At 41.0% G+C, this 12998-nt stretch overlaps 1 pseudogene and 1 gene segment (V, D, J or C); both read right to left on the bottom strand.

Moving 5' to 3' along the window:
* Window positions 1-1146: 1146 nt before the first annotated feature.
* Window positions 1147-1597, bottom strand: LOC134482063 (T-cell receptor alpha chain V region PHDS58-like). The segment is given in 2 exon segments: window positions 1147-1460; window positions 1552-1597. Coding segments are annotated over 2 exon segments (360 nt in total).
* Window positions 1598-7450: 5853 nt separating this feature from the next.
* LOC134482062 (T-cell receptor alpha chain V region CTL-F3-like) lies at window positions 7451-8043 on the bottom strand (annotated as a pseudogene).
* Window positions 8044-12998: the final 4955 nt, after the last annotated feature.

Genomic DNA, 12998 nt, shown 5'->3' with positions numbered 1-12998 from the left:
ACAGCCACCTGCCCAACATTTCTGTGTGCTGCAATCCTACTCAGGTGCTCACGGATACATGGCGTTTACTCACTTGCATTTCTAAGCCAAGCAACAGCTTGAGAATTCCCTCTTACTTTTCCTTTTTCCTTTTATTTACTCCTAAGCATTCACCCTCCTAGGCTGTGTTCATAGAAGTAAAATATCTTCTTGTACAATCATCACCGATAGAAGGAGAGGAAACTAAAGTTCTGTCCTGGAGCCAGCGAGCACTACTGTGCTAGCACTGCGACTCCTGCCTGCATCTCAGCAGGACATGGAGATGTTAGGATGAAAGAGTCGATTTCTGATGTTCCCATAGTGGAATCACACACACCAGGGAGAAGACGGTGCATATAAAATATGCATATGCATACAAAATAAAGACACAGGAGGAATCATACTACAAATTTTCAAGTAGATTTGAAGAATTTAAGGTGACAACAAAAATAGAAGAATACATTTATAACTGTGAAGATTGCTTTGGAAAAAAATACCAATGAGCTAGAATTCATTATTCTTTTATTTTTAGTGGTTGTGAGAAATGACATAATTATGAAAGATTTCTAAGAATTCCTGGTTCTGGTAAATTTTTATATTAACTAACAAGCAACAAATTCTTTCTGAAATGAAAGTACTTAAATATTATGACCAATTCGCATCAGTATATTTAGCATTGAAAGAAGAATATGCAAGGAATTCAGCATGAAAGACTGAGTAGAGAAGGCAAATTTCAGGACTAAAATTGAGGAGCAGTCCTTTCATTTTTGTAAATGCAACACATAAAACGACAAATTAATGTCCACATTCTGGTATCCACTATCAGCCATTTAGTCTAGTCACTCTCGAAATAACGTCCATTCAGAAAATAGTTCTCATGGACAATAACAGTTGTCTCCTTTATTCTAAAGAATTATCATTGAACATTAGAGAATTTTGAAAATGCACAAAGTACTTCTAAGACAAAGTCAGACAGTGGATATTTTAGTTAGAAATTAGTGGAGCAAAGACAGCTGGGACTGCTCAACTTCTCTCCTCACCAAGTCCAAAGAGATGCTTCATAAACCACAAAGATAGAAATCGTGAGTCTGAGAATCCCCTGAAATGGGTGTTTGTGTTCAGCTCCCCCTACAGCCCCAGACACTGTGCGCTCAGAGCACAGAAGTACACAGCCGAGTCGCTCCAGTGCACAGAGGCTTTCCTCAGGTGGAAGGAAGAGTCACTCTTGTTGAACTCAGCCTCAAAGCCGTTCACTCCTTGAACCACGGGGTCTCCGGAATAGTACTTGAGGAGCAGCTGCAGCCCCTGCTGTGGGTACTGGACATACCAGAACAGGGAAGGTGGCACAGAGGAGGAATACTTGCATCTCAGCTGCAGAGTGGCTTCTTCAGAGACAGTGACACGAACATCAGGTTGAGTCACTGACTGAGCTTGGCCATCTCCTGGAAAGGAATATTAGGTAAGTTCAGTGCAGTCTTCAGTGAGGACGGTCAGAATGGAGAGATGCAGATATCACAAGGAAGCTGTACTCACTCAGGAGAAAGTTTATCCCCAGCACTGGGAGGAGCACCAGGAACATGGTTGAGCCTTGGAACTCTCAGGAACAGGATAGGTAGGAATATAGCTGAGGAAAGCGAGGGCTTAAACGCTCTTGTGAAGAAGGGTCTGCTGGAGAGGTCTCCCGATCAGATAAAAACTAATGCTGCAAACAGGAGCCTGGAAGGTTTTGAAAATCTGATTCTTGTTACTTGCCTTTGCTAAATACTGAGCCAACTGCCAGAATGAGATGTGAGCAGGTGGAGATCTTCAGAGGAAGAAGGAACACTAGTGAGTGCAGCAGCGCCCTCTGGAGGCCACATGAGTAACCAAATGTCTTGAGGGTCCACAGCCTTCCTCCTGCTCTGTTCCTGTTTTAATGAAGCAAAACTTTCCCAAAGCACACTGCTCCTTTCCTAATGTATGATGAGGCATTAGTTATAGCATCTGGTGGACGTGGATGGCTTGTTAATATTCCTTATGAAACCAGATTATGAACTAAACCCAGACTTCAGATGCAACTGTCTCAGACTGAGTGTGGATGACTAGCACAGCGATGATGGTGAGGCTTTATGGTACAGCTATGGCCCTTGGTGGATGCCCTGCAGCACAGAGACAATGAAAAACACTCGGAGTGAGATTGCCTCTGCTGTCAATGACAAGACAGGACTCTAGATAAGAAAGGCTGACTGCTAAAGCTAGAGGAATTGCAACTGTGAGACCTCAATGGCTGGTTATAGTACTGACCTTTGTGAAAGAAACAGGATTAAAAATGTTAGTTTTTTTCTGGGTCAATGGAATGCAATGGCTCAGTGTTAATACATATGTTTTTTGGAAAAGGAAGTTCTTCCAAAGGGTTTTCTCTTACCTGTTCTTTCTTGTGGTGATTGTCTTTCCTGGGGGAAGGGAGCATTATCTATGCCAGCAATTGAGTGTGTTTGTGATGTGTGTGTGTTTGTGATGTGTGTGTGTGTGTTTCAGTATTTTTTCAAATTTCCCCCAAACAAGCCAAAATTCACAAGACTTAGAAGATAACAGTCATCTAAGAATTCAGATTTACAAATACTTGAAGAAGATGGAAAGAGATAGAGTCACATTGAAACTTGGTCAGAAGGAAGGAAGCTCATGAAAAACAAAGGCCAGCAATTCCTGCTGGCTTTCAGTTTACTTTGGCAATTTGCAGTACCCAGCATGTATGTGTGCATGAGTATGATTGTGGTAGTTTGAATATGCTTGGCCTGGGCAATGGTACCTTGTTGGAGTATGTGTGACTTTTTTGGAGGAAGTGTGCCTCCTAGCTACCTGGAAGTCATTTTTCTCCTAGAAGCCTACAGACGAATATGTAGAACTCTAAACTCCTTCATTGCCAAACCTGCCTGGATGCTGCCATGCCCCCACCTTGATGATAATGGATTGAACCTGTGAACCTGGAAGCCAGCCCCAATTAAATGTTCTTATAAGACTTGCCTTGGTCATGGTGTCTCTTCACAGCGATGGAAACCCTAAATAAGACAGAAGTTGATCACCAAAATGATGTAACTGAGACCTTAACAGGCCCATTCAGTGAGGCAATTTTTTGCTAAATACAGCACAAGAAGGACAGAATCCTCTCCAAACATATCATACTGCATAGGTACGGAGTTGAGATACATGTTCCAACACCAGACACTCTCTGGAAATAAACATGTGATTTTGAATTAAGGAACCAGGGAGCAAATACTCAAAATGTAAACCAGCATTAGCTAAAGGTCATGGGTCACATAAATAAGTCCAACGTAATGCAATCATGAATCCTAGCCAGATCCAAAATATATTTATTGCCACAATATTTGTAATTGAGGAGTATTTGCTGAGGAACAGTCTTCAGAATCTTTTACTTTTAGAATACAATTTAAAATTCAAGAACATGGCCTTTACCCTTTCACATAGTTCTCTGTACCCAGATCCCTTGGGAAAGAGAGATGGACTCTCAGAAGTGTGGACAATCCTGAGAACTCAGGGGATACCACCACTTCTGCACACATTCTTGGCCCTAGAGGAACCCGCCTGGAGCTGTCTGGGCACAGGAACCTAGGAGCAGTCTGGAACAGGATTCTTCCAGTTTCTGCCTGCTCCCTGAGCTGACCCTGTGACCCATCTCTCTGTACCCAGACCTGGCTGAGAGAAAGCCGATCTCCAGGAGTGCTGACACACAGGATTACATGAGGGTTAAGCCACTGTCAGAGACAGCAAGACAAGCTAACACCAGAGAAAACCAGATGGCAAAAGGCAAGCGGAGTAACCTAAGCAACAGAAACCAAGTCTACTTGGTAACATCAGAACACCGTTCTCCCACCAAAGCAAATACTGGATATCCCAACACACAGGAAAATAAGATTTGGATTTAAAATCACATCTTAGGATGATGATAGAGTACTTTGAGAAGGACATAAATAGCTCTCTTAAAGAAATACAGGACAGCACAGGTAAACAAGTAGAAGCCCTTAAAGAGAAGACACAAAAATCCCTTAAAGAATCACAGAAAAACACAACCAAACAGTTAAAGGAACTGAACAAAGCCACCCAGGATCTAAAAATGTAAATAAAAACAATAAAGAAATCACAAAAGGAAACAACCCTGGAGATAGAAAGATTAGAAAAGAGATCAGGTGTCTTATACATAAGCATCACCAACAGAATACAAAATATAGAAGAGAGAATCTCAGGGGCAGAAGATACCATAGAAAACATTAACACAATTGTCAAAGACAATGTGAAATGAAAAAGCTCCTAACCCAAAACATCCAGACAATGGAGGACATAATGAGGAGATCAAACCTAAGGATAATAGGTATACAAAAGAGTAAAGATTCCCAACTTAAGGGGCCAGTAAATATCTTCAACAAAATTATAGAAGAAAACTTTTCTAACCTAAAGAAAGAGATGCCCATAAACATACAAGAAGCCTACAGAACTCCAAATAGATTGGATCAGAGAAGAAATTCCTCCTGTCACATAGTAGTCAAAACACCCAACGAACAAAACAACAACATCAAAAAAGAATATTGAAAGCAGTAAAGGAAAAAGGTCAAGTAATATATAATGGAAGACCTATCAAAATTACAGCAGACTTCTCACCAGAGACTACAAAAGCTAGAAGATACTGGGCAGATGTCATACAGACCTTAAAAGAACACAAATGCAGAAGTGGATGCTCTCAGCCAACCATTGAACTGAGAATGGGTCCCCATTGGACGAGTTAGAAAAAGGATTGAAGGAGCTGATAGGGTTTGCAACCCCATAAGAACAACAATACCAACCAACCAGAGCTTCTAGGGACTAAACCACCATCCAAAGTGTACACATGGACCGACACATGACTCCAGCTGCATATGTAGCAGAGGATGGCCTTGTTGGACACCAATAAGAGGAGAATCCCTTGGACCTTCCAAGGCTGGACACCCCCAGTGTAGGGGAATTTCAGGGCAGGGAGGTGAGAAGGGGTTGGTGGTTGAATAGGGAGTACCCTCATAGAAGAACAGGGAGGTTGGATGGGATAGGAGGTTCATGGATGGGAACTGGGAAAGGGGATTACTTTTGAAATGTAAATAAATTATATCAAGTTAAGAATTTCAAGACCATGACATATCATGTGCTCACACCTCTAGACTCTTCTTATACATGGAGTCTATCTGTATTTCATGAAAAGCTTCATCAAATGAAGGCAGTCAGAAAGTGTGAGAGTTGGGTTCCTGGTTGGTAGTCTGTTTAGATATCATCATGAGAGTTGGTCTTGTCAAAGGAGCCATGTCTTTGTTGGTGAGCTTTGGAACCAATATCTCCCTCCCTACCCCTTGCTTATGGTAAGTTGTACAGCCTCAGGTACAGGTCCAATGCCATGCCTGGTTGACTGCTACTACACTCCCCACCAAGGTGGTTAACTCTGTGAAACTTTAATCAAACCCCCAATTAAATGCTTTTTAGTAGGTTGTCTTTTTTTCTTATAAAGAACAACATTAACTTGGAGCTGGCTTACAGGTTCAGAGGTTCAGTCCATTATCATCAAGGTAGGAGCAGGGGAGCATCTAGGTAGGCATGATGCAGTCAGAGCTGAGAGTTCTACATCTTCATCTGAAGGCTGTTAGAGGAAGACTGACATCCAGGCAGCTAGGATGAGAGTTTTAAGCCCATGCCCACAGTGCCACACCTACTCCAACAAGGCCACACCTCCTAATAGTACCACTTCCTGGGCTAAGCATATACAAATCAAATTCCACTCCCTGATCCCCATAGGCTTGTTCAAACACCTGAGTCTGTGGGGGCCATATCTACCTATAGCACAATAAAAAAACACATTTAGTCCACCTTCCAAAGTTCCCATAGTCTATAGCAGCTTCAACAATATTAAAAGTTTAATGTTCAAGGTCTCTTCTGAGATTCATCCAATCACTTAACTGTAATCCCCAAAACAAGACAGGAAACCAGCTGAGCAAACTTCCAACCCCGCCATCTCCATGTCTGATGTCAAGGTGGTCTTCAGATCTCCAGCTCCTTTTTCATCTTTGTTGACTGCAACAAACTTCTTTCTCCTGGGCTGGTTCCACTCCCTGTTAGCAGCTTTCCTCAACAGATTGCCCATCACTATGGCATGTCAAACATCTTGGGGTCTCCTAGGCAACATATGATCTTCTGGGCTCCTCCAAAAGGCTGATGTCACTTCGCCAGCTCTGACCTCTGTAGCACTCTAAGCTCAGGTTGATCCACTCCAGTGTTGCTGCTGTTCTTGGTGATCATCCCATGGTACTGGCATCTCCAATACACTAAGGTCTTTTGCTTCACTAATAGTCTCTCACAGGCACTCTTCACGATGCCAAGCCTCAAATCCTTTGCATGACTCCTTCAGTCCTGGGCAATCAACTGCAACTGAGTCTGAACCTTCACCAATAGCCTGCCATGATCTCTCACAGTGCAGTGAGTCAGCTGCTCTTCATGACATTAAAACCAGTACCACTTGAGTGACTCTTACATGAGCCAAATACAGCTGCAGCACAAGGTACAACCTTCGCTATCTCTGAATTACAGCTTCTTAATTCTGTCAGAAGACATTTCCCAGAAGAATACATCTCAGTGATGCTGGTCTCTTCTTTTTTTAAAAATTTTATTAGATAAATTTCTTTACTTACATTTCGAATGTTATTCCCCTTTCCCTCCCCCATATGGGTATTCCCCCCATACATCCCCCTTACTGCCACCTCATATTCCCCTGTACTGGGGGAGGTCCAACCTTGGCAGAACCAAGGGCTTCCCCTTCCACTGGTGTCCTAACAAGGCTATTCTCTGCTACATATGCATTTGCAGCCCTGGGTCAGTCCGTGTAGTGGTTTAGTCCCCAGAAGCTCTTGTTGGTTGGCATTGTTTTTATGGTTAATAGGATGTCTTGAACATAGTCTCTTCACAGTCATAGATAAGCAAGCAAGTCTAGAATTTGGGCTAAATTTTCTGTTTCATGGATCAAGGAGAGGAAGAATATACATAACTTAAGGAGTGAGCCTGAAGAAAATATTTAAAGACTAGAGTCTCCGTTCCTCATTAGGTCATGAATTAATGGAGATTTGCAGAAGATTGTAAGAGAATTTAAGCCACTGAATTTTGTAAGACATCTTGGTAGAGATAAATCCTAGTCAGGGTTTTCCCAGAGATGTTTCCTGCAAGAGGTCTCCAGGGAGAGAACAATATGTCAGTTAATCAAATCCTGTTTCGGTTTGTTTGTTTGTTGTTTGGTTGGGTTTTTGTTTTGTTTTGTTTTTTGTTTTTTGGCACTGATGTCCATCCTGCCCTGTTAGAATATCCACCAATTCCTAGATTTCTATCTGATCTGACATTTGTTCATGTTTTCAGGAAGCTAGGTAAACACCACTTAGTGAAAGCACTTAGGCTCCCTCACAGAGCCTCCTCCTTCAGCCTTCCTGCACTGTTGGTTCATGTGCAGCTTCCCCTGCCGTCTCCCTCACTGTGTCTCCACAGCACAGTAGTACAGGGCAGAGTCTGACAGCTGTGCTGAGGGCTTCTGCAGTCGGAAGGAGCGGCTGCTCTTATGGAGAGCGGCGTGGAACCCTTCGTGCTCGGTCCTCTTGCTGTCTGTGGAGCTCCTCAGGAGTAGCCGAGGGGCTTCATTGAGATATTGCACATACCAGAACAGGGTAACAGTTGAGTAAGTAGTCTGATAGGTGCAGTTCAGCACCACAGGTGAACCCTCTGTGAGACTGACCAGGCCTTCTGTCTGAGTCACTGAGTCTCCATTGCTCCTCCCTGAAAATAAATAATAAAAAAAATGAATAAATAAGTACAAAAATGCATAAATACAGAGGAATTACTTTTTTATTTGAGAAGGAACACTAAAGACTTCTAGAGTTGTAAGAAAAGGACATGATTAACCCTTAGAGTTGAACATAACTTACGGAGCATTAGGAGGAGCACAAGAACAGAGCAGGTTTCAGGAAGCGTGTTCATAGAAGAAATGACACTTGGTCCTTGAGTGCACCAAAGTCACAGGGCAAGTCCTCTGCAGGCTCTCCTCAAACTCCTCCCTCAGAGACAAGGACCTCTGTCTGCACAGTGAGTCTGTCCTTTTAAACAACCATGTGAATGAGATGTTAACCACATCTGAAGCGGCAGCGCCCTCTGCTGATTTCCCTTCAACCTGCACCACAGAGATCAGGAGAGCACAGTGTAAATAAACTTGGAAGCTCCACAAAGGAGGCAGGTCTCCAGTCCCCAGTGGATGCCTGAAATCACTAGTGCTACTGAACTATTTGTATCCTACGGTATTTAGTGTGGTGAGCATATATAAAAGAATATACACATTCAAATACACCTCTGATAAAATTTATCTACCTTTTCTCATTTTATTCGTTCTTAGAGAATGTTATGCAATGAAGCTTGATTGTATTTATCTGTTCTTTCCAGTCTAACCCAGTTCTGTGTCCCCACCCCCTTTCTTTTTTTAAATTTTATATTTCTTGAATATTTTATTATTTACATTTCAAATGTTATCCCCCTTTCCCCTTCTCCATACTTCCCCTTGGCCCCGCTTCTGTGAAGATGCTCCCACGCTTCCAGGACTAGACTGAGGCTAGTATACACAGGCAGTAAGCTCCAGAGACTACAATTACATCTGGCGAATAAGAGATACTTTTATAAACATGACTTCATAATAGAAGTCCTGAAGAGACTAGACACAAGGGACATGGCTCAACAAAATAAAGAATCAATATACAGCAAACTCACAACCAAGAATCAACCTAAATGGAGCAAATTTTAAAGCATTTCCACCAAAATCAGGAACCATACAAAGTTGTCCATTTAATCAATTTAGTGATTGAAATCTTAGCTAGAGTTATAAGACAATTAAAGATCAAGAAGACACAAATAAGGAAGGAAGAAGTCAAGTATCTTTACTTGACAATTATATGATTTTTATATGTTAAAGACTCCCCTAGGAACTCCTACAGCTGATAACACTTTCAGCAAAGCAGCAAGAGAGAAAAGAAACATGTATAACTCAGTAGACTTCCATATAGTAAAAACAAACACATTAAGAAAGAAATCATTGAAACAACACATATCACAATAGTCTCAAAAATATAGAAATATCTTGTATAAACTCTACACATGTAAATGAAAAGTGTATATAGAACAGTTTTAAAACACAGAAGAAATAGAAGAAATCAGATATGATACCCCAGGCTTATTGGTTGGCAGGATTAATATAGTGAAAGTGGCCATCCTAACAAAAAGCAATTGACAGATACAATGCAATCTGCATCAAAATTCCAACAGAAATCTTCACACAAGTAGAAAAATACTTCAGCTTCATATGACACACCAAAAACATAGATGGCTAAAACAATCAAGAACAATAAAAGAACTGCTTGTGATATCACAATCCTGGATTTTGAGTTGTTCTACAAAATTATTGTCAGAAAAAGAGCATGGTATTGGCATTAAAACAGACATGTTGATCAAGGGAATATAATTAAAGACCAGACATAAGTCCATAAAACTCAAGTATAAATAGAACAAGGACATGAATAGATGTAAAGATATTCTGAATCTAACAGAGAAATGTGGAATAGTCTTGAAATCATTGGTACAGGAAAAAACCTTCTGGTCAGGACATCAATAGCACAGTTGCTAAAAACAATAATTGATAAGTGGAAGTTCATGAAACTGAAAAGATTGTGTACAGGCCATGATTTGAACAATATGGGACTTTATGGAAGGAGAAATTATCACTATCAATTATGCATATGATATAGGACTGTCATAGTCAGAGTTTCTATTCCTGCAAACACATTATGCACAAGAAGCAAATTGGGGAGGAAAGGGTTTATTCAGCTTACACTTCACATTGCTGTTCATCACCAAAGGAAGTCAGGACAGAACTCAAGCAGGTCAGGAAGCAGGAGCTGATGCAGAAGCCATGGAGGGATGCTGCTTACTGGCTTGTTCCCCTGGCTTGCTCAGCCTGCTTTCTTATACAACACAAGCCCAGGGATGGCACCACCCAGAATGGGCCCTCCCACCCTTGATCACTAATTGAGAAAATGCTTTACAGCTGGATCTCATGGAGGCATTTCCTCATTTCCTCAAGGGAGGCTCCTTTCTCTGTGATAACTCCAGCTTGTGTCAAGTTGACACACAAAACCAGCTAGTACAAGGAATTATATCTAATATAAATAAATAAAAAATAAAAAGACTGCTCATCAGGAAAAGAAACAACCTAAGTAAAACTGGGAATGATCTAAACAGAATGTTCTCAAAATATAAAACACAAATGGCTGAAAAATATTCAAAGAAAATTTCAACATCTTTAGACCTCAGGAAAAATGTGAATTAAAATCTCTATGAGATTTCACCTTACATCAGTAATAAGGACCAAAATCAATAAAATAAATACCTTATGTGAGTGAAAATGTAGTGTAAAGGGAACACTTATCCACTGCTGGAGAGAGTGCTAACTTTGACAGCCACTATGGAACCAAGTGCGATGTTCTTCAGGAAGACAGAACTAGATGCATTTCAATACTCAACTACCCCACATTGGGCACATCCTCATAGGACTCTGTCCTACTACAGAAACACTTGTTTTCTGCTCTTCAATTCATAATAACTAGAAATTGGGAGCAGCCTAGATCCCAGGAATAGTAATGAAGATGTGGTACATATACACAATGAAATATCACTCAGTATTGAGCTATGAAATTTACAAGTAAATGGTTGAAACTAGAAAAAAATCATCCTGAGTCATGTTACCCGGACCCCCAAAACAAATACAGTGTGTATTTGCTTAAATGTGGATATTAGCTTTTAAGTCTTCAATAGGCTTCTTACAATCTTTACACCTACAGAAGTTCAGAATAAGATAGTGATTAGGGTAGAGGGATTATTTTTCCTGAGTAGAGGAAAAATAGAATAGATAGTAAAAGAGACAGAGTGAGTATGGAACCGGAGGACTAAACAGAAAGTAGGAGGGGTGAGAGGATAAGGGAGAGGATAGAGGATGAGAAACTAAGCTCCAACTGAGACGTCATATGGAACCTGCTACAGAGGAGGCTTCTTAATAAATACATTCATCTGCGTGTGCGTGTGCATGTGTAAATGGAATCTAAATGAAATTATCAAATAACAGGAGACAAAGAACCAAGTAGACATCACTTACCAACAAGTGAATCCACCAGTTCCAAGAATGGGTATCATCTGGGTTGTTAGCCAAAGGTGCCCCATGGAAATATTTAAAAAAACTCAAGCGATTTCCTAGTTTTCAAGGCTATTGGTTTCTCTCCACAAACTGATGGTAACACACTGTTGTTGAAGACAATACATACACATCCCATTAAAAATGGCAATGTCAGGCTGTTGCCTAACTAGAGTTTTCAGCCCTGTGGATTAATAATGTTCATGGTATAGGAAAGTACTCTGAACACTGCCAGAGGAGAGAGGTAAACACAAACACAGCTCTAAACACTTTGACCTACAATGTTGACCTGCCTAAATGGTACACTAGTGCAATAATGGCACAAATGATACTGGACTACCTCTGAATGGAACTAAGGCCCACTCCATGAGGAGGAACCTGTGCCTCATTCTTCTGTGGTGGACAAAAACCTCAAACTAGATAGGGCATAGACCCTGGGAAAACCACATATTGTTCTCCTAAAGCATGTATCAATATAATGACTTCTAATGACTTCTGCTATAGCCTGAGATCATTGTCTTGTTTGGAAATAAGTAGGGAAGCATCCTCTGTAGTAGATGGAAACAAACAGAGAAACCTACAAGTCCATGACTGGAAAATGCACAGAAATGAGAGATTCTGAAACTTCCAGTGCTAAATAGAATATTTTCATTGAACTTCTTCCCTCAAGTAATTTTATAGAAGAAAAGCAGAAAGATTGTAAGATCCAGTGGACATGGAAGGCAGTAAGGAAATAATGCCTTTTAGAACCATTAAGAGTGATTTACATGTGAACTCAGTAATAAGGGCAACCTACACAAGGCCTGCACAGATCAAATACAGATAGAGTTTCACTTACGACAGGAGGAAATGGGCATGATGCTCAGGCCTAAACAAGAAGTCTCCAATTGACAATGTCAGAAAAACAAAAAAACCAAAAAACTTAGTTTTCTCCAACAGAGTTCGACTGTGTACATAAACCACACTTGAAGGCAACCTCATGTCCAGAAGTAGATGGCAAACTCATATAAATTCAAAGTATTTTCAGAAATATTTTCTCCTCTCAGGATGTTCTGTCTGGGGATTGTTTACCATATTTGTCATTTTCTTGTACATGATGGTTTTGAAATTTGTGTTTTTATGGATTTTTGTATGTGCACATGTCCCCATGTGTTTGTGCTTCTCATGCATCTTATTTGGTTGTGTTTTTTTCTGATTGTTTCTTTTGTTCCATTCTGATATGTTTATTTGCTTGCTTGTTTTCTAAGAATAGAGGGAGGGTGTAGAGTTCTATGTGGGGAGGTGAGGAGGTACTGGTAGGAGATGACGGAAGCAAAGCTCTGGTCAGGATAGATTACATGAAAACCATATATCTTCAATTAAAAACAGAATAACAGTTGTTCAGTCTGTGTCTTGCTTGCTCCAAGTACCCATGTTACACAGATTGGAGCTCTTGTTTCTTGTTGGTAGACAGATTGGACCATGTCCTTTCCAGACCCAACATACATAACTGAAAATGGTGGATTTAACAAGAGGTGATGGTTCCTGCAGGAGTGAGGTGGAGACAGAAGCCTAATGCCTGGCTGGAGGATACCTCCTGGTTCTAGGCAATGACAGAGGCCCAAGATGAGGAAAGATTCACTTTTTGGATTGAGCCCCCTTGAATAACCACTGTGGTCTGTGATTCCACAGGATGCCATGTTGCTGTTGGTGGTCCATGCTGCTGTGC

Source organism: Rattus norvegicus, chromosome 15, assembly GCF_036323735.1.
Source record: "Rattus norvegicus strain BN/NHsdMcwi chromosome 15, GRCr8, whole genome shotgun sequence".
Taxonomy (NCBI): domain Eukaryota; kingdom Metazoa; phylum Chordata; class Mammalia; order Rodentia; family Muridae; genus Rattus; species Rattus norvegicus.
Note: the sequence above shows the minus strand (reverse complement) of the source record. Positions and strands in the feature narration are given on the sequence as shown.